We start from the raw sequence: 20,479 nt of genomic DNA, 5'->3' as shown, positions 1-20,479 counted from the left end.
TAGGTCCATTTCTCCTTCGACACGAGGAAGAGGAGGGAAGAAAAGAGATTATTGTGCCTGAAATTACCCATATCGACGAGATGGCGGTGGATGGCTGGCTTCAGGGGTCTGGACAAAGTATACAGGCACATCTTGCTGTTGAGTGTGAGGTGGCTCTGTCTTGCTCGGTTGGCCTTCGTTTACACTGTCGGCGAGGGAGCCACTGCGGGAACCTGACCGTGAGCCAGAACCAGATCTGGGGCTCGGCAACCCAGCTAGTCGCTGTGGATGTTGATGCCAGCTAGCATGCTCTCGAGATCCGACCTTGCTTCCAGAGCCGTGGCGTCGCCTGTTTCTATGCGAATCTGTCCGTTCGGGGTATTCGTGCCCACCATACTGTGCCAGTTTCTCCCTCTGAAGCTGCTTGACGAGGAGATAACGGCGAAGGTTGCGCAAAGCTACAAGCAGCAAGGTGAATTGGACGGACCAGACGATGGTGCCGAAGACGATGCCCGCGATCTGCAAAGCACCGATATCGTAGAACACCGGGGAACATTCTCGAGTAAACACGTTCAGCATGCTGCACTGCAGTATTCCCGACTGCGTGCGTTTGGCTGGCTGCCAGAAGCGGAATAGCGAGCCATAACCTGCGAGCAGAAGGGCCGGAAGCAGACTGAGCAGTACCAACACGGGGATCGTCGTGTGGATGAGGAGCGAGCGGCGCGAGAGAGAGGACAATGACGACACCGAAGCATTGCTACCTGATCCTCGGGATTTTGGTGATCGGGTATAGATAAGGGCGGCGGCGTGGTAGAGAAATGCGAAGGCTAAGGGGCCAATGGGCATCCCGTCGGTCCAGTCGCCGCGATTCGGACCTGCGTTGTGGAAGAAGTTGGAGTTCCATCTCGGTATAGCGGCTGAGAAGAGCGATAGGGCGATCAAACTAGCAAAAAGGCTGGTGATGTGGAGGATCGTGGTGAAGCGTCGACGTAAGCGGTGATGAGGGTTGGTATTTGGCGGTGAGAGGTCGGTGGGGTAGGTGGACGTTAGAATGAGGGTTTTTGGATTGAACATTTTTGCGGGTATTCGATATGTCTGGCGGGGTCGACTTGAGTGGTAGGAACGAGAGGCGTCAAATGCTGTGGTGTTTGATTTGCCAAAATCCAAAATGTTAGGTCCCGTCGAGAGGTCAGTTGTCGGTCGCCACTGCGAAAGGAAGGTTGACCTTGCCAGCAAGATTCTTGAAAATGAAGACAGGAAAACAACTCAAGCCAAATAACGACTGAACTGCACCGCAAACCAGGCGAGATGAGAGAAAGGAGGACGGGAAAGAACAGAGAAGCAAACCATCAGAGCCGCAGGAGGTGGGCGGCGATTCACGTCGTTGAGATATTCGTCAACAACGGTCCGGATGGGAACATTACCGAACGTCGACCTGCGACAGTTCATGAAGGAAGATTCGTGGAGCTGCGACAATTCTCGAATCATTCATGAGAGGAGGTGGTGTTAATGAAACAGTTTCCACGGTGTCAGGCCAAACACTGGCAAACAGGGGGCGCGTGTTGCAAAGCGATTGGCCGACGGGTCGGCGTTGCCATTGCAAGCCGTTGGGCTTGGGGGAATTCGGGGAAAAACCTCCATCAGACCCGTCAAGCCAATCCAAGCCACCTGCCGGCTTCTGTGTCTCTAGGCTCTTCCAGGGTCGATGATCCTGGTCTTCCGGCGCTTCACCCGGGCGATTACCGCCTAGGAGTATTGCTAAGGGCAGTCGGGAACCGCTTAGAGGCCTTGCTCTGATTGCTTCCTTGCTCCTTGGCAATAGGCGGTGGGGAGGAGCCCAATTGGAAGAGCAGCTTTCAGCAAGACAGCTGGCAGAGGTGCATATTTGGCGAGTAAGTAGGGCAACGCCGGTAAGAGGGCAAGTGCAAGGACTTTGGTCACAGGGTGCCAGGTGATAGGAAGTCGAATTCCCGGGACCTTTTGAGAGGGACAGGCTGAAAAAGTAATTCTGAGTCCTGGTCATCATTGAACCTTCGAGTCCTGTGTGTCGTTAATTGTTGACCTTGTCCTGCCGTCGTCCTGTCAACCGCTCCGCCTGAATTTGATTCGATATGAGCCGCTCGCCCATCAGGCTACGGGACTCACCCGCCGTAGTGATGGACAAGCTTGGCCTCAGCGCTCGGCAATTCGAAAACTTCAAGAACTTTGCGCGAAATGCTCACAATGAGTACTGTCAGGCTCACCCCAATTCCAGGTGGGCCGATGTCAATGTCGTTTGGACCGCCGTACCCGAGCGAGAGAAACTCGCCGTGATCGGAATCATGTTCAGTTTGTGTTCCCAGAACGAGCTATTTCCTCCGAGCACCCCCAGAGCAACCATCGAACAAGGCATTGAGCAAAGGCTGCATCAGGTCCGGCGTACATGGCAGCAGACATCAAGATCGAAAAAGTCGGCACAAGGGACAGACGCTTTTGACGACGGAGGTGAAGGCTCCGCAGCCTGAAAGGGTGATGACATATTGCTGGACTGTGTTAACGGCATCTGGTACAATTGAAGACTTATACAATCCGGCTTTGCACGTGTAGCTGCTGGCCAAGGTCCCGAGATTTTCAGATACTTTTTCTGCTGATGGTAATCTTGTGTTGTTTCAATTGCCATCCTCCGAAGCAGTGCCGCTTTCAGCAGGCTAGCAAGGCATCAACGATGGAAGTGAAAACCAAGGATAAGCGAGGGGCAAAGGGGTTAGAAATCTTCCATGTTTTTGCAACCGAGTCGTTATGAGAAGGATGGCGGGATGCCGGTCGTGTCAATGTATTGTGGATTGGTTGGACAATGGGGCCTCCCCATGCAGTGTGTCGATGACGGATGCGGCTGGGGATCGGGCATTGCAGGATGCAACTAGACCGCAGAGTGCGTGGTGACTGGGCAGAACCCAAAGAAAGGGGGTGTTGATTGACGGATGGTAGGGCAGGATCGTTTGGCCAGCATTCTCGGCCCGGTCAGGGCACGTCTTTGGACAGGGTGTGGCTATCTTCAACTCGGGAAAATCCTGCTCTTGGGAAATTAGGTGCCGATGAGTTTAATTCGCAGCCAGCTTTTTGCCTCTACCCATATATCTCGTCTCGGTCTTTCGCCGCCGGGTGGGATTGGTCCTGGACTGGAAGAAGCACTTTTCATATGGGGAATGGATATCACCTGGTTCTCTGTAGACAAAGCAGTCTTCCGTACACGCGTTTCGTTGTCGGCCCCTGCCAAACGGATGACGTATCCTGTCAGTGTCAGAGCCGTTCATGCCGCAAACGCTATCGTCGAGACTTTGTCCCAGCATTTTGCTCTTTTACCAACAGGTGGAAATCGCGCCACTTGTGGTGTTCAACCCGACTGGCTTTCCTTTCTGCACCGTAAATCTGCGTCGTGTACATCGACTCTAAGTCACTTATGCACAATAATGTCCTTCTTTGCAAAGAACCAGGCTGGTGCATTGCATAGAGCAAGAAATAGATTCGTTATTGCCTGAATCTTGCTCTATGTGGGTATTTGTTTGGTGGCTAATATGAAGAGAGCTCAATGCATTCAACGGCTGGGCGAAAGCGCTGCTTCTCGGAGTGAGAACATACCGTTTGAGTACTCATCGCTCTTCATAGCTCGATAGAATTATTCTGTGTCTATCGTCAGTTGTATGGCTTGGGATATACCGGTCTTTGTTGTCGACCTCTATAGGGAACGGACCCCAAAAAACCCCCCTGGGCCTACCAGGGACGTTGCAAACGATGGTTGGCTCGCGCCGGATCGCCAGGGCACTGTGGCCAGAACTGGATCATGGCAGATCCCCCTAGCGCTGGCGGGGACAGTCTCACTGTCCATAACGTTCAACGGTAGCTCACCATTTTCTCAAGAAGGTGCCCGTTGCTCGTTCGAAGCCGCACAGATGGTGATTGAATAAGGATGAACTCTGAACGAAGTACAGGACAGGCAAAACTGAGCCCCTTACCCGGGGACAGCGAGGACGAAATTTTACCTAAAGCCGTCTGTCTCCGGAAAATTGGATTCGCCGTCGCCGGGGTTCATGACGTTTCCGAAAACCTGGTGGCCGACGCACAAACACATGCCAAATAGTCGCTTTCTTGACCCTCGGTATCAGACCAGCACCGTCAATACATCTCACCCAGTCCATCCCATAAAATTACGTTCTTTTAATAGATTTGCCACTCGCCCTCACGGTTCGATTAAGAGACCATATCCAGACGGAACGACTTGCCTCCGTCGCACGGTCCTGACATCCGCCACTTCGCCCGTTCGCGTCCATTCGTTCCGAGCAATCTCGCCGTCAAAAAAAGACTCACCCCCTCGAGGTCATGAAACCCTCACAAAGCTGTCGGTGATGTTTGGCGAATCTGGACTGCAGTAGCTGGGAGCGAAACAACCTGCGGATGGCAGAGACACTCCCGCCGTTGACATCTCCCATCCTTGACCATAATCCAGTCCTACGCATCTCAAACCCACCTCCAAACATCATTACCATATCCGATCAAAAAAGGCTCGGACACAGACATACCTCGCTTCGAGCCGGATGGCCGCTCTTGTACGTTGAGGTCAATGCGATAGGTGATGCTGGAACAGAAAATACAAGCCCCAAGCCGTTACAAGATGGAACGCTTGAGGGAACCCGACCTTGCACTAGGCAAGTTTGACACTGAAATTCCACGACCAGTCGCACAGAGGTTACCTGCTCCCATCAATCAACATCATTCCACGGTAGCCCATCCTGGAGACCGTTATCCTCGGGATATGCGACCATCCACTGATACCGATGGCTGGTCCTCTTCTTCGGACGACGACCACGTCCCCAAGCTGCGGAGGTCACGGACGCAGCCAGACCGCAACCCCCTTTCCAAATCACAACTCAACCGAGTTCGTACCCATCCTCGGCCATCAAAGCTTCGGGTCGGAAACGAGTTTTTCCAATCGCGGGGCTGCATAGCAAAAGATGGAAGGTTGAACATTTCCGTGAACGAAACGGCCAACACCGGCTACTTGGCAAAAGCACTCGGTGCGACCATCGAACGGCATCTTGGTGCACACCATCTCCAGGAAACCAAGGCGGCCGAAAAGGTCAAAGCTGAGTTTCTGGAGGCCAAGCCAAATCTCCAGATTCCTTCGATGAACATAGTTATTATGGTCATCGGAAGCCGGGGTGATATTCAACCTTTCTTGAAAATTGGCCGGACTTTGAGAGACAAATATCATCACCGCGTCAGAATTGCTACCCACCCTACATTCAAGAAATTCGTCGAGGAAGATGTGGGCCTCGAATTCTTCTCCGTGGGAGGAGATCCTTCCGAACTCATGGCGTTCATGGTTAAGAACCCTGGGCTGATCCCCTCTCTGGAAACCGTGAAAGCCGGAGAAATTGGAAGGCGGCGTGAGTCAATGTACCGAATGTTCCAGGGATTTTGGAAAGCGTGCATCAATGCGACGGATGATGAAACTGATACAGCGAACTTGAAGCTGATGGGATCAAAGCCGCCTTTCGTGGCCGACGCCATTATCGCCAATCCTCCCTCGTTTGCACATTATCATTGTGCCGAAAAACTCAGCATTCCCTTGCACCTGGTGTTCACCTTCCCCTATTCTCCCACGCAGGCTTTCCCTCACCCACTCGCCAACATCAAAGCCTCAAATGTTGACCAAAGATACACCAACTTTATGAGCTATCCTTTAGTCGACTTGATGATATGGCAGGGTTTAGGTGACTTGGTCAATCGTTTTCGTGTACAAACCCTCGGCTTGGAGCCTGTGAGCACGCTGTGGGCCCCCGGGCAGCTGTACCGTCTGAAGGTTCCCGTGACCTATCTTTGGTCACCGTCCCTCGTGCGCAAACCCCGAGATTGGGGCCCCGAAATCGATATTGCCGGCTACGTGTTTTTGGATCTTGCATCGTCGTACCATCCCCCTGCAGATCTTTCCCGATTCTTGGAGAGATCGGATGGTCGCCCAATTGTCTACATTGGATTCGGTTCTATATCTGGCATTGATGATCCAGCGGCCTTCACGAGGATGATTGCCGAGGCGGTCGAAAAGGCCGGAGTTCGCGCCGTGGTGAGCAGAGGCTGGGGTGGTATGGGGCATGGAATGGAGAAACCCGGCGATGTGTTTTTGATAGACAACGTGCCTCACGACTGGCTTTTCCCCCGGGTGGATGTCGTCGTTCACCATGGCGGTGCTGGGACGACGGCAGCAGGACTCAGGTTTGGCAAGCCGACCATGATTGTTCCCTTCTTTGGAGATCAGCCCTTCTGGAGTGCCATGGTGGCAAAGGCTGGAGCAGGCGCCAAAGAAGCCCTCCCTCTGAAGAAGCTCGACGGGGACAAATTTGCCGCAGGCATTCGTCAATGTCTGGAGCCGGAGGCCAGAGCCAAAGCTGAAGAGATCGCCCAAAGCATTCAAACCGAAGGAGATGGTGCCGAAAATTGCGTCGACTCTTTCCACCGTTCGTTGAATCTGGACGGCCCGCATTCCTTGCGTTGCGACATATTCCCAGACCGGGTAGCCGTTTGGAAGGTCAAGCACACCAGCACACAATTGTCAGCACTGGCAGCAGATTTATTGGTCGAGAACAAAGAACTCCAATGGGCAGACCTAGAGCTCAAAAAGAATCACGAATGGAACGATTTTCAAGGCCCCGGAGAGCCCATCACTGGCGCTGGCGGAGTCTTGGTGGCGGCATTTCAGGAGGCATTCCACGCCCTGGCACTCACCAAACGCGACATCAAATCTTACGAGACACGCCGGCGGAAGCGAAAGGAGAAATCAGTAGCTGATGGGCTTGTTTTACCGGGTCGAATCGCATATGCGACGCGCGGCACCAGTGTCGAAGAGCAACGAAGAGAGCACTCCCGTCTAGAAAGGGAATTCAATCTTCAAGGCGAAGCAGAACCAGCCAAGTTCCCGTTTGCTCCGTCAAATCCAGACCAAGAACCGTCACGGAGCAGCTCCAAACTAGCTCGAACTGCGACCGCCTCGTCGAACAGATCCCCGGCGGTAGTGGTGATTATGAAAGATGTGGGCAAAGGTATTGGCCATTCGAGCCGAGCCATCTTTACATTGCCTTTGCAAATGTGGAATGCCCTGGCTCTTGGGTTTCATAACGCTCCTCGACTATATGGGGACAAGACTGTGCGGCCATCACCGCAGCGAATTACGGGTTTCCGAAGCGGGTTGAGAGCGGCGGGCAGGGAGTTCGGGCTCGGTCTTTATGACGGGGTGACTGGAGTGGTTCGCATCCCATATCAAGAGGTTCATGAAGATGGCATGTCGGGCCTCCCAAAAGGGATGGCAAGAGGTTTGGGAGGTCTGGTTCTGAAGCCAGTCTCTGGAATTCTCGGACTAGGAGCATATACCGCGAAAGGGGTTCACACCAGCATCCGGCGGCAAGTACGCGACACTGAGAAGACGGAACGATGGATTCGACGCGCGAGAATAGCCCAAGGCCACCGAGATGTTCAAGCCATGAAAGACCAACCAAAGGCAGCTCTTCAGCGTAACCATCCGCGCACGACGCAGGACCTCAATGAGACTCGAAATTACGCTCTCAGGCAGTGGACGACGTATGAGAAAGACAAGGTATCAGATTCGCGAGAAAGGGAGAATCGAACATCACTGCTGCTGAACAACAACTTGCAACAACATGGACATGTTAAGAAGCCCCCACGAGCACACACACATTGAAGATGCGGTGCGCGCGCGATCGGCATGGATTTTGGTGTCGGTAATTCGGGTGAGAGAGCGGGTCGGCATTCAAACCTCATTATGTCATTTCTTTGGTGGTGAATTATGAGAGAATATCCAATCAAGACTTGACGATAAGGCCCGGCCAGGGGACGAAAAGAGACATTGGCCAGAACAGGAACCGAGCAAACGAGAGGCAACGACGGACGTCTTTTTTTTTTTTTTTCTTCTTCGGAGATACCCAATTTTGTTTTGTTATTTTTGCATGCACCTGACCGATGAGGAAATGCAAGTGAGATATTAATGATAGAGGACTAGATAGATGCACATAGACAACAGCAACAAGATTGGTTTGTCCGGGGATTTGGAGGCTGGAGTAAAATTTGTTGTGAGAGCAACCGGGTAAAGGTTCTGTTGTCAGCTGCAAGGTACCAGAGCCCAGAACAACCTCCTCTACTCCATACGGCGGCCACTAGAACACACCGGCCGGAATGGACTCCAGCTCCCCTTGACCTACGTAAGGATCAATCCCCGGGATTCTCACTACTCGCCAAGATTCTGGATCTCTGGATTCTTGATGAAGGAATCTGTCGATTTGGACTGATGATGGTGCGACCAGAAGCAAGTCATTCTGTGCGAAAGCTGAACTGGGTTTAGCATTCGGTTTTCCCGTCATGACTGAGTCGGAAGGGGATATTGGTGCCGCTGACACGTTGGTTTTGTGTATTGCCTTGTCCTCTCGTGTCTGTTATCATACCGCTAAGCGACAAAGCTGGTTGTTGGTATAGTAGGTGTGCTGGCGGCCAAATGACACCTACAAGCACGGCTCATTCAGCATGGATTCGGAGATCTCCAGGTTGGACAGGTCTGGACAGGGTCGGTCGCGATTCCATGAGGAAATACCATCGAGTTTTTCTTATCTTGATCTCTCGCCCAAGAGTAATTCCCCGAATGTTGAGTGGTTGGACAAAGTTGGTGTGGTTGAAATGGTGGGGAAGCGTGGTCGAGCGATGGTTGGAACAAAAGACGCCATGGAGGGATGGGTTCAGTTAAAGCCCCAGTGATTATTGGGGACCACCGATCCCTCCATGCAACGCCTAACGCTGAACCCTATCACTCGCCTAGACTGCCCTCGACGGGCAGCAAAAGCAATTCGCAGGTGTGTGAAAGTATCTGAGAATCATGCCCCCAGTCCACGAAGAGACTTGACGGGTGCTCTATCGAAGCTCCGGCGACAATCTGTAGAAAAGGCCGGATTGCCGCAGCAAAGGGAGGGAGGTAGTCGATTCGCTCTGACTGGCTCAGGCCGCATGTGAGGTGTGCAGGGGTTTCTCAGGTGCGAGTTGTCTACGTGCAGGAAGCGCAGCCACCAAAGCTACCGGTATATTTATTTATTGCTGCTTTCCTCTTACCCCGTTATCTTTCACTTCCACATCTGCTCCAGCTTCATCTACCCTTTCAACACACTCAAATTCCTCCAGGAGAACTCTCCATTCTTCTTTCTGTCGTCTATTTTCTTACCCCGCCGTACATTCCCTTCGACCCCTGCCCACCATGGTAAGTGCCGCAGCATCTAATCTGGGCAATTTTATCAGGACAACCATTCTTGACCACTCCTAGGCTGGCAACGGTGAATCTGCCATCATCTCTAATGCTACCAACGTGAGTCCTAGTCCGCTGAGCTATCTAGCTCGTCTCCTCGTTGGCGAACGCCAGTCTCTGACCTCCTCGCTAGTTGGCCAAATACATGAAGTTGGACCAGAAGGGCAAAGTTCTGGCTGAGTACATCTGGATTGATGGCTCGAATGGCCTGCGCAACAAGACAAAGGTAAGAGGCTTACTCATTTTGTCTCTCGCTCATCCTTGATCCTGCATGCGGCATCCCAACACGAGACTTTTTGGCCTCCGCCACGCGGGGGCTGGACTCAGCAATTCTGCACACCCGAACTCCACCAGGTACAGCGAACGAGCGCTGCGCTTCGTCGGTGGGATGATCCCACGTTGGAAAACCCTTGTTCTTGGGACGTTGCACTAAATGCGTGGCTCATTCACCTATTCTCGACCCGTCTTGACACGGCGCCCCCCCAATTTGACTTTGCCCAATTCCGCAATTGGCCGATCTCGGCATTTGGGGAGGCGACATCGATGGCTCCCACCAATGCATCGTCATTTGCTGCGGCTCAGTGGCGAATTGGCACAATATGACTTGCAGCACGGTCCCAGACTAACTTTGGCTCATTTCTAGACCCTGAACAAGGCCCCCAAGAGCGTCGACGACCTCCCAGAATGGAACTTTGACGGTTCCTCGACTGGCCAAGCCCCAGGCGACAACTCCGATGTCTACATCCGACCCGTGGCCATGTACCCGGATCCCATCCGTTTGGGCGACAACATTTTGGTCATGTGCGAGACCTGGGATCCTGATGGCACGCCCAACAAATTCAATTACCGTCACGAAGCTGCCCGACTGATGGAGGCCAATGCCAAACATAAGGTGTGGTTTGGTTTGGAGCAAGAATACACTCTTTTGGGCCCTGACGGCTGGCCATATGGCTGGCCCAAGGGGGGATACCCTGGCCCTCAAGGCCCATATTATTGTGGTGTCGGGACTGGCCGTGTCTACTGCCGTGACATTGTTGAGGCTCACCACAAAGCTTGCGTGTACGCTGGTATCAACATTTCTGGCACCAATGCCGAAGTCATGCCTGCTCAGTGGGAATACCAAGTCGGGCCCTGCGAGGGTATTGACTGTAAGCGAAACCATAACTTTCCCGGCACGAAGTGGCGCTGACATATTTTCTAGTGGGTGATCAACTGTGGGTTTCCCGATGGCTCCTCCACCGAATTGCCGAAGAATTCGGTGCCATAGTGTCCTTCAAGCCCAAGCCCATTCCAGGGGACTGGAACGGCGCAGGTCTTCACACCAACGTTTCATCCAAGGAGATGCGTGAGGAGGGTGGTATGAAATACATTGAGGAGGCAATGAAGAAGCTCGAGAAGCGTCATGTGGAGCACATCAAGGTCTACGGGGAGGGCAATGAGCTCCGTATGACTGGTGCCCACGAGACTTCCAGCATTGATAAATTCACTTGGGGTGTGGCCAACCGAGGTTCTTCTGTTCGTATCCCCCGAGCCTGCGCCAGAGAAGGCAAGGGCTACTTTGAGGATCGACGACCTGCTTCCAACGGCGACCCGTACCGTGAGTGATATCTTTTCCGAGAGATTGGGTATTTGCAGTACTGACCTTTCGTTCACAGAAATCACGGGCATCATTGTCGAGACCATGTACGGATCCCTGCCTGAAGAGAAGTCCTAAGAGAGCAGTTACAGAACGAAGAGGTGCGCTGAGATAGATCCGTCAAGTCAACAAACATCTAGACTGCCGAGTGACGCAGGTGATGGCCATAACGAGGGGTCCTCCAATGATGATAGCACGACTCGAATAGAGCGCTAGAACCTCGCAACTTTTACCTGGCCACCCACTTGGATTAACCCAAGCCAAAATAACCTTGTAATGTATCTGATTGCTTTTGGTTTCTGAATGCGTGGGCTGCGCCTGTTGGAGATGTCGTTAGGTGACTTCTCACATCTGAACTGAGCGATGGTGTTTATCTTTGCGCTTGTCCCGCCTCCTCCCGTTTCCCCAAATGCCTCGTCCTCTGGTCTGCTAAACAAACATCTCTATCGAATCAATGCCACGAGCAAACCGCTATTACACTTCGAATAAACCCTCCGAATGCCCTCTAAGATTTCGCAGGCCGGATAATGCACTGATGAGAGATCGCATCTCTTCCTCCAGTAACAAGCAAGGGACATATCAAATTGATCAAAACGGGCAATAGAGCCATCTGCTAAGATCGGGTCCCCCGGCCATCTCGTGACGACACAAACGAGTCATTGGGAAATCCAGCCAATTGACCTTTCAGACCCGATGGAACGACACGAGGCTCGGCCGTCAAACACGTTGCCCTCAGACCTGCCCATGACCATAACATCATCCCGCCCCCGCCGCTTTCGGGTTTAGCATTTCCGTACTCCGCTGCTATTATGAATTCCCCCGCCTTGACAAGTTGTTAAGCGTCGCTCCAGATATTCTCTCACCTTCGGTACCAAATGAGCATACGACTTGGCAGACCTGAGCACGATGCCAAACACTCGTTTCAGTCTCCACCGGCCTCCGGTGTGATCAGACACGTCAACCCAGCAGCGACAATATTCCCTACTGCCGTCGATTTCTGTAACTGCTGGGTGACCCGCAAAGTGGTGTGATCTTCACAATCTTGACATCACAACATCAAAATCTCCTTTCCTCTTCTTTTCTTTTTTTTCTTTTTTTTTTTTTTTTTTGGTGAATGCGGATGGGAGATGCTGATGGCTGGTGGAACAGGCCTTCCAGCCAAACGCCACAACTAATCCCTCCTGATAAGGATGGAGAAGAGTCGTCAATGGGCGTGATTGACTTACGGTACAGCTTCACATCTTGGCTTATCATGAAAAAATTTTCTTTTCATTTTGAATCTTCTACGAGCTGGGAGCTGACAATTAAGCGAGGCTGAACTCGCTTCTCCAAGCCCGCCTGAGTCTGGCGGTCTTGACATCTGGACATCAAAATTTTTTTCCACCAGCATGACATGAAAATCGAGGGACACCTAACATTAGTCTGACAGTGTAGCCTCGTTTGCCGGGCCAGTGGTTTCATCCGACACAGGAGATGTGTCCGGATGAAGATTCCACTTTAGGGCGAGATGCGCATGGGGGAGGCACCAAATCTCGATTTCCAGTTCCCCGGAAAAGAAATTGATCCTTTGACCAGCGATACAGCATGACACGATATCGGATTTTTCTTTCCCAAGGGTTTTGCGAGAAGATGCGACCTCGCTTGAGAGTTGCTCACGTGCTCCAGTGTCAAATTTTGCTCGGGACGGGAGGAAAGATAAAAAAGAAAGCGATCTCACTTGGCAGACGAAAGTTCAGACTTTTGCCGGAAGCTAGCAGAGATCCCTGCCGAACGGAGCTCCAAGTCCAGCCTGTTAGCCAGGCCCTTGCAGCCTCGGAGTTCAACCCCTGTCGAATCTTACTTTTTGGTGCAGAGATAAGACTATCCGTCCTGATTGGACTGACTCAATTTGTTTCTTGTCTGCTCGTCGACAAAATGAGTAACCGTATAGACTCCGACGACACACATCTGGCACCGAGCCAGAAGCCACCCGACGCTTTCAAAAGCCACCCTTGGCATTACGAGACATAAATTTCTCCTCCGGCAAAGATACCGGGTGTTAGGAAGATATTTTGTGAAGAAATTTCCCATTGCGAGAGGCGCATCTCGTGTCGGGGCGACTCCGGTAAAGCCGGTTCTGGCCAGTTCGTTACCGAGATCGGGGCAAGCATATGCCAAACATTTCGCCTAAGATAGCTTCAACCATTCAAGCAGCCCTTCGCTTCTGTTTGCTCGAATTTCAAAGAGCCAAGTGTTTTCGGTGCGCTGGGCACAACGGTAAGGGATCCTAGGATCAGGAGCAAAATCAGGCAGGGAAAGAAGCAATTCTCGATAACATGCCCGCTTCGACCAGTCAAAGCTGGGAGGAGGTAGGCTAAGCATCCGATGAGCATCGCCTCATCCAAAGGAAAAAAAAAGGACTTTCGTCAAATGTTCGAGGTTTCCTGGTGTCCCCCGTCTAGCAGACAGGGACCCCACAAATTTACATCGTACAGTCGAGTTTGTCTTCTGGTCCACTGATCCACGCCACCCTTTGCTACCGGACCTTTGGAGATACTAGCTCAAGTTGACCATTGACGCGCTTCCGAATTCGCCCAGAACTTTCAATTGAACTCTCTATCATGCTCCTGATCACTTTCTTTTTTCCTCATTCACAGGATTGTGCTATCTTGGAATGTCACTGACAAGCAGTCTTGCCTATATCTTACCACCTCCCGTGGTTCCTTTTGTTCCCCCCTCCCCCTGCGTGTTTGTCCAGCCATTACTTTGACCGTTGTCCAGCTGGGAAATCCTTCGTCTGAGAAGTCTCCCAACAGCTTCTCTCGATCAGACCTGTATTGCCCTGTGTCAGGTCTTCATCACCGTTCCCTGAGTCGACCGTTGCAGCTCGAACCTGTCGTGTTCTCGACAAAACTTTGCTGAGCTGCTGTTTCTGGCCAGCAACATATCCGGGACGCCATCATGTCGAACGACATCGCCGATTACCTCCCCTCATATGCGTCCTACAACTGGACCGGCGCTCCAGCTGACTATACCTTGGCAACCAATGCAAGAACAGGAGGAGATTCGAGTTCGTATGGTCCTGAGATTTCCCGATTCCTGCTGACCTGAAGTACAGGACAGGAAAACTTGAATAAATGGTACCAATCAGGTGATACTGCCTACATTATCATTTCCTCATGCCTAGTCTTGATCATGGTACCGGGGCTCGGTTTCCTCTATTCTGGACTTGCTCGCAGAAAGTCGGCCTTGTCAATGATGTGGGCCTGTATGGCTGCAGGCAGTGTTATTAACTTCCAATGGTACTTCTGGGGATATTCGCTCACCTTCTCCCCCACCGGTCAAAGTGGTTTTATTGGCGATCTGGTCCACTTTGGTTTGAAACGAGTTCTTGGAAATCCTAGCCCGGGTTCTCCTCTCGTTTCTAGTCTCCTGTATTCCTTCTACCAGGTATCCCAAGCGGATCCCTCAATCCGTTGGTATCCTTTCTGACTCCGCTACAGATGCAATTCTGCTGTGTGACAGCTGCTATCGTTGCAGGTGCTGTCGCTGAACGTGGTCGACTGATGCCTTTCCTCGTTTGGACCTTCCTCTGGGCCACGCTCGTTTATAACCCGATTGCTTGCTGGGCATGGAACGTCAATGGATGGGGATTCAAGTATGGAGTAATGGATTATGCCGGGGGTGGACCTGTGGAAATTGGATCTGGCATGTCTGCTTTGGCCTATTCAATGGTTCTGGGGAAGAGGCAGGAAAAGATGATGCTCAATTTCCGCCCACATAACGTGTCCTTCATTCTCTTGGGCACCGTCTTTCTCTGGTTCGGATGGCTTGGTTTCAACGGTGGTTCCTCTTTCGGCGCCAACCTGAGAGCTGTCATGGCTTGCTGGAACTCGAATTTGACCGCCACATTTGCCGCAGCAACCTGGGTCCTTCTGGATTTCCGACTGGCTAGGAAATGGTCCATGGTCGGATGGTGTTCGGGGACAATTTCGGGTCTAGTTGCGGCCACTCCCGCGTCCGGCTATCTTGACACTTGGGGCAGCATCGCTCTAGGTGTTGCGACTGGTGTTGTTTGCAACTTTGCAACCAAGAGTGAGTTCTGAATCCCCCTTTTCTTGCGAACGCTCAAACTAAACTTCCTCCAAGTCAAGTATTGGATCAGAATCGATGACTCCATGGACGTGTTCGCTGAACACGGTGTTGCCGGTATGGTTGGCCTGATATTCAATGCTCTTCTGGGTGTCGATTATGTCGTTGGCCTTGATGGTGTCAACACTGGAGCCAGTAACCCTGAAACCGGTACTGGTATCGGAGGATGGCCGATTGGTAACTATCGTCAATTCTACATCCAGCTTGCCTATGTCCTCGCATGCACCGGCTACGCTTTCGTCATGAGCGCCATCCTTGCCTACATTGTCAACTTTATCCCAGGCCTCCATCTCCGCGCCTCCGAAGAAGCTGAACTCCTTGGTATGGACGACGATCAGCTCGGTGAATTTGCCTACGATTACGTCGAAGTACGTCGTGACTATCTGGCATGGACTCCTCATAAATCAGAACAGCATGGAATCGATCCTGAGGTGCCCCAGGAGCAACGACATGGAATTGAGGAACATTCGAAGATGTTCAAGAACGCCGACACCAGCTTCAGCTCGGAACAGAAGGATCTACCAGCTCAGGGTGATCGTCATGCAACGGCGGTGGAGGATCAAGAGAAGATCAAACATGAGGGGGACGCTCCGGCGTCTTAAGCTCGAAACTGTCGACAACTCTGGTCGTGTACGACCTGTCCTACTCGATATTGAGGAGATCAAAACTAGTCGTCATTGACGATTGTATGACCTCATCGAGCGCGAACGGTGAACTGGAAAGCCTCTTACATATTTGGCCCTCGCTGGATGTATGATTGACTTATCTATCTATATCAGCTGCTGCGGTAGAACACCTCACCTGTCTCAGTCTCTTTTGAGCGGCTGGTTCTTTTTCTTTTTTTCCTTTTTTGACGAGTGTTGTTTCTGAAAGTCGTCTTTCAGTTACGTCTATCGAACGTGAGCGAATAGGGGATGGAAAGACTATATACTTGCTATATTATGTCTATGCTATGCGAAGCATCATACAATGTGACGAGGACCAATCTTTCGTTTCTCACAGCAACACAGATTCGTAGGTTCAAGAGCAGAAACCGCAATCTCAGCATCCAGTCTACGGGGGTGATGATCTGAAGACGAACAGCTACCTAATTGTCTACTCCTTTTTACGCTCAGAGAGGTCATGACCTAGACTTGCCCCCCACCCCAAGCTAGAATCTACGCATAACTCACGTAGGCATGTCATGTTGACTTGCTTGAGTCAATCTTGGCATTGTATTTCTTTTTCTCCTCCGTTTTCGGACCCATGGACCACGGCTTGAGTACGGAGTCTGGAACCATTGAGGCATTTTTCATCTTGTGTCAGCCATGATACGTCGGAGTGGATGGCCGGGTTACCGGGGTATCCTGCCAGCTTGTCTTGATGGCGTGATTGTCAGAGTCTAGCTTTGGAAATTTCTTTTTCTCTTTCTTTCGTCACTCCCAGAGAGAGGGATGAAGGGGGAAGTTGCATGAGATCGCTGATTGGTCAAATGTGTGGTCCACAAGGCTGGCAAGAAAAAATTTTTATGATCGGAATGAAATAGAATGGCAAGTTTGCCGAGGCGAGGCTGAGGTCAGCCTTCCTAATCGCACGTGACTTAGAGGTATGTGTGTGGATACGGGCGTAAGGCAGACAAGAACGGTGAGAGTGAAGATAAGGATGTCTACAGTTATGGAAGGAGAGTAATATGGCCGGCGAGACCTATATGAGACGGCACATTTTATTTAGTGTGAATGATATGTCTATGTTGGGTATTGAAGAATTTGAGACGATTTGATTCATTGGCGCAGCACATCTGAGATATCGCGTTTGACTATTGGAGAATGAAATTCGCGGTCCCTCTTCTATTCTTAGTTTTACTTACCCCTTCACGACCTTCTCTTCCCTTGAACTCCGCCACATCAACAATACGTTAGATCTGAACCTCGCCCTCCACACCCGGCCATACCGCCTTTCCTTGTTCACCTTCAACAAACCCGTCCCAAACCCTTTGTACAGTCGGTTGACCAGGGTTTGACTCACTTATATCATCTTCTGTAACGCCCTCAGGGCCGTCAACCTTCACGCGCTCTCTCCAGGGAATAGGTAAATTGATATGCGGCGCGATTTCGAAGAGACTGTTAATCTCCACCCCCCTATCCCACTGTAGATCGACCAATGCATGCCACCACCAATGCTGGTTCCGCCACGCATATGTAAGCTCCAAGGAAATGCCTGTACAGCACTGTCGCCTCGGATCTCCCCGTCACGTCGTCCACGATCGTCGCCCTGTTTGCTGGATCGAGCGACTACTTGAAACCCTTTTTCTCCGATTTGCCGTTCCCCCGTCGGTACGGTGCCCGTGGTACTCGTCCTGAGGACTTTTCCTACCCAGCACCGCCAACAACAAGTTATACGATCTGTGCTGTCATGGCTGCCAAGCCACTAGGAGAGTAAGCCGTTATCTTACTACTCGCACCCTTACCCCTTGATCGCCTCCAAGCGATCAAGTCGATATCAATAGACTAGTCGATTCGGTCAATCCCGTCGTCAAAGGCCCAGTATCACGCTTGCCTGACGTGGCCAGTCTGATATGTGCCATCACTGCCATGTATCGTCCCTGCAGACATCCACTGCTTTCCAGATCTCTTGGTCCTTTCACATCCGTGCAATTTCTTCTATGCCCGCCAACGTCTTGTCGACGGGCCACTCGACAAGAGAGTTCTGAGTTTTACCCTGGCGAGCGCCGGTCTGGTCAAATCGCAGAGAGTCAAGGGAGATTTTGTTGCTGTTTCTGAGTAAGCGGCTGACGGTCCATTGCAGGAGGTTTAGTTGGTAATTCCTTGTAAAATTCGATCGACAGCTGCCACCACTTTCCTATATTCGGGATCGTTTGAGCAGCCGAAGCGGCACACGCCCACGTGGTTGTTTGCGAAGTGTTGGGTGATTTCCAAGCCAGCATTATTTAAGCACGAAGATGTATCTTCGACAACTTAACAGAATTAGAGGCCAACATACACAATAGGACTCTCCTTACCTTTTACCCCTTGTGAGCCTTAACCGGCAAGTCTTCCTGGAACGTGTACATGATCCAGTCTTTTCATGAGCCATAGGTCCAATCTCATCGCGCATCTACTGAAACCGTTCAGAAGCGTGCAACAAAGCCTTGAGGATTTGCTCATTTACTTCGAGTCCAACGCGAACAAATGTTCTCGACGATGTGCTCCAATGGCTCCCTTGGGTCTCGTCCCCGTGTGGAGAACTGAAGAATATGATGCCCTGCGTTGATGCGGATATACCGAAAGGCCTACAGAAACAGGGTCCTCAAACCCGAGCGAGATTGGGTCGCTGTCGCATGCCGTCGAGGTCAGACAAGCTGTAGTTTAGGTGTTCGGAAGATACGGTTTTGCAAAGCATTGAAAGCTGGCTCAGTTAGTTGCCTTCTGGGTCAAATGCGGTGGCTGCGCAAATTAGACGAATCAATGATGACCAAATCCGCAATACCACGCCGCAAGTATTGCCCAAGAGATACGTATTCTCAACGTAGTCATGAAGCGGCAAATGGGGCATCGTTGATCAAGTGATTGGGTCGACCTCAGCGCAACGTGTCAGAATTTGTAGCCGTCTTTTGTCTGAGGCTGGATCCCTAGGTGGGTTTCACCCGCTGGTGTTAAACAGGGAGTCGAGCCAATTCGGCATCATTGATCATGAGTGATAAGCCATCTTCTGCAACGAGAAACCCTTCAAGTACTGCCCGTGGCTGAATTGTTGAGCTCATTATGTGAAAACCTGGAACTCCGACATCTGCACTATAGAATTGCTGATCGCAGGATACATCAGGAGTTGGGATGAAGCTATGATCTCTGTAAGTGCTTGGTTATTGTCTGGACCGATGGGAACAAGAAACCCAATCTATTTCGCAACCGATTGGTACCGGCTGCATTTATATGCTGGGTGAAATATATCTTGAAGATAACGGATTCAGCCCGGTGAACCTGTTGGAACTCTGCAACACCACTCAGAAGCAGAGCGCGCCGCCATCGACTCGCAAATCTGCTCCAGTGATATACCGTCCAGCCCTTTTGCTGCTCAAGAGCACTACCGGTCCCGTGATTTCCTCGATATCACCCATGCGTCCCATCGGACACCGGCTGGCCCAGATATCTCTGATTGGTTTCAGATTGTCACCCGCATTAAGAACGGTGTCCATGTAGCCTGGTGAAATACAATTAACTCGGATTCCATGAACAGCCCACTCGGCCGCCAAGTTCTGGGTCAGATGTGCCACCCCAGCTTTGCTCACATTGTATGCAGCCTGGGGTTGGGGATAATTGGTCGAGTGAGCTGAAATGGAGGCTGTGAAGAGAATCGATCCACCCTTTTTGGATTCAATCATGTATTTGGCTGCGGCTTGAGAGCAGAGAAATGATCCAGTCAGGTTGACGTCGATAACTTTGCGGAACTGGCTGGCTGTTGCCGAAATGGAATGCACGCATCCGACAATTCCTGCGAAACAGCACAGGATGTCGATGCCACCCATCAGAGTGTGGGCACTCTCGAAGGCTCTCTCAACTTCGGTCTCTGAAGTTACGTCCACATGGACCGTGTGGACGGTGACGTGAGGAAACAGGGCTTTCAGCTCTGAGATGCCTGATTTTGAATTGTCGATGGTGGATGATAAATCCATAAGAGTGAGCGCCGAGAGGCCATGTTCAAGAAGCGCCCGCGCAGAAGCCAGTGCCAGTGTACCGGCACCGCCCGTAAGGACAGCATTTCCCTCGACTTTGAATCGAGCGGCAGCTCTGTCGGTCGCGGAGGTCGCCGTTATAGGCGGCAGAGGTGCGGTGAGAGGGTTGTCGGCAGCCGAAAGGCTCATGGTAGGAATAATTCGAGAAGTGAGAGAGGCCCGTTCATCCTGGGAGGCCATCGGAGCTGCTGGACGGGCGTTGGCGTCCCCCATTTTTCGATCCCCCTGGGGAATTGCTGAGCCGTGGACGGGGGTGAGTTCGAGCACCGTCATCCACGTTAAAGAGTCTATATTGTCTGTAGGCAAAGATATGTGAGTGGAGAAACCTGAACAAAGAAAGACGCTGAAAGGCTTTTGAGATGGTGACAGATATTTATCTGGCGAGAAAAGTGGAACTGGAAACTGATATCGACATCGGCCTTTACATCAGCGGCCGAAGACGCGCAGGGGGTAGCGGGAGTGGCAATGTTTGAGAGATACCGATCGGACGTTTTCCATGGTGTTAGACAGCATGTTTCCATGCGTCGTATTATCACCGACGACCTCTAAACTCTTCCTTCGAAACGGCAGATATTCTATCTGGAAAGCCAGGTTTGGCGGCCGTCCAATTGGGCGTCCTCGGCATACCTTCCACATTGGAGCCACAATTTCCTCAGAGTGCGGCGAAAGATGGACCGTCAATCCAGGTTTTGAC

The 20,479-nt window shown here is 51.6% G+C and overlaps 6 protein-coding genes across 6 annotated transcripts; 4 read left to right on the top strand and 2 right to left on the bottom strand.

The window, feature by feature from the left end:
* Positions 1-63: 63 nt before the first annotated feature.
* On the bottom strand, positions 64-1,053 carry Z518_07555 (uncharacterized protein; the record flags this gene model as incomplete). Its single annotated transcript, XM_013415684.1, has 1 exon — positions 64-1,053. The coding sequence occupies one exon, from the start codon at positions 1,051-1,053 to the stop codon at positions 64-66; it is 990 nt and encodes a 329-aa protein (XP_013271138.1).
* A 1,037-nt stretch (positions 1,054-2,090) lies between these two features.
* On the top strand, positions 2,091-2,483 carry Z518_07554 (uncharacterized protein; the record flags this gene model as incomplete). The annotated part of the gene is made up of 1 exon (XM_013415683.1): positions 2,091-2,483. The coding sequence occupies one exon, from the start codon at positions 2,091-2,093 to the stop codon at positions 2,481-2,483; it is 393 nt and encodes a 130-aa protein (XP_013271137.1).
* A 2,144-nt stretch (positions 2,484-4,627) lies between these two features.
* Positions 4,628-7,708, top strand: Z518_07553 (uncharacterized protein; the record flags this gene model as incomplete). Its single annotated transcript, XM_013415682.1, has 1 exon — positions 4,628-7,708. The coding sequence occupies one exon, from the start codon at positions 4,628-4,630 to the stop codon at positions 7,706-7,708; it is 3,081 nt and encodes a 1,026-aa protein (XP_013271136.1).
* Positions 7,709-9,262: 1,554 nt separating this feature from the next.
* Z518_07552 (glutamine synthetase) lies at positions 9,263-11,024 on the top strand (the record flags this gene model as incomplete). Its single annotated transcript, XM_013415681.1, has 6 exons — positions 9,263-9,265; positions 9,329-9,370; positions 9,444-9,536; positions 9,954-10,458; positions 10,512-10,907; positions 10,966-11,024. The coding sequence occupies 6 exons, from the start codon at positions 9,263-9,265 to the stop codon at positions 11,022-11,024; spliced, it is 1,098 nt and encodes a 365-aa protein (XP_013271135.1).
* A 2,862-nt stretch (positions 11,025-13,886) lies between these two features.
* Z518_07551 (uncharacterized protein) lies at positions 13,887-15,679 on the top strand (the record flags this gene model as incomplete). Its single annotated transcript, XM_013415680.1, has 4 exons — positions 13,887-13,995; positions 14,044-14,375; positions 14,429-15,020; positions 15,075-15,679. 4 exons carry the CDS (start codon positions 13,887-13,889, stop codon positions 15,677-15,679), a joined length of 1,638 nt encoding a protein of 545 aa, XP_013271134.1.
* Positions 15,680-19,056: 3,377 nt separating this feature from the next.
* Z518_07550 (uncharacterized protein) lies at positions 19,057-19,998 on the bottom strand (the record flags this gene model as incomplete). Its single annotated transcript, XM_013415679.1, has 1 exon — positions 19,057-19,998. The coding sequence occupies one exon, from the start codon at positions 19,996-19,998 to the stop codon at positions 19,057-19,059; it is 942 nt and encodes a 313-aa protein (XP_013271133.1).
* Between the last annotated feature and the right edge of the window lie 481 nt (positions 19,999-20,479).

Source organism: Rhinocladiella mackenziei, assembly GCF_000835555.1.
Source record: "Rhinocladiella mackenziei CBS 650.93 unplaced genomic scaffold supercont1.5, whole genome shotgun sequence".
Classification (NCBI taxonomy): Eukaryota; Fungi; Ascomycota; class Eurotiomycetes; order Chaetothyriales; family Herpotrichiellaceae; genus Rhinocladiella; species Rhinocladiella mackenziei.
Note: the sequence above shows the minus strand (reverse complement) of the source record. Positions and strands in the feature narration are given on the sequence as shown.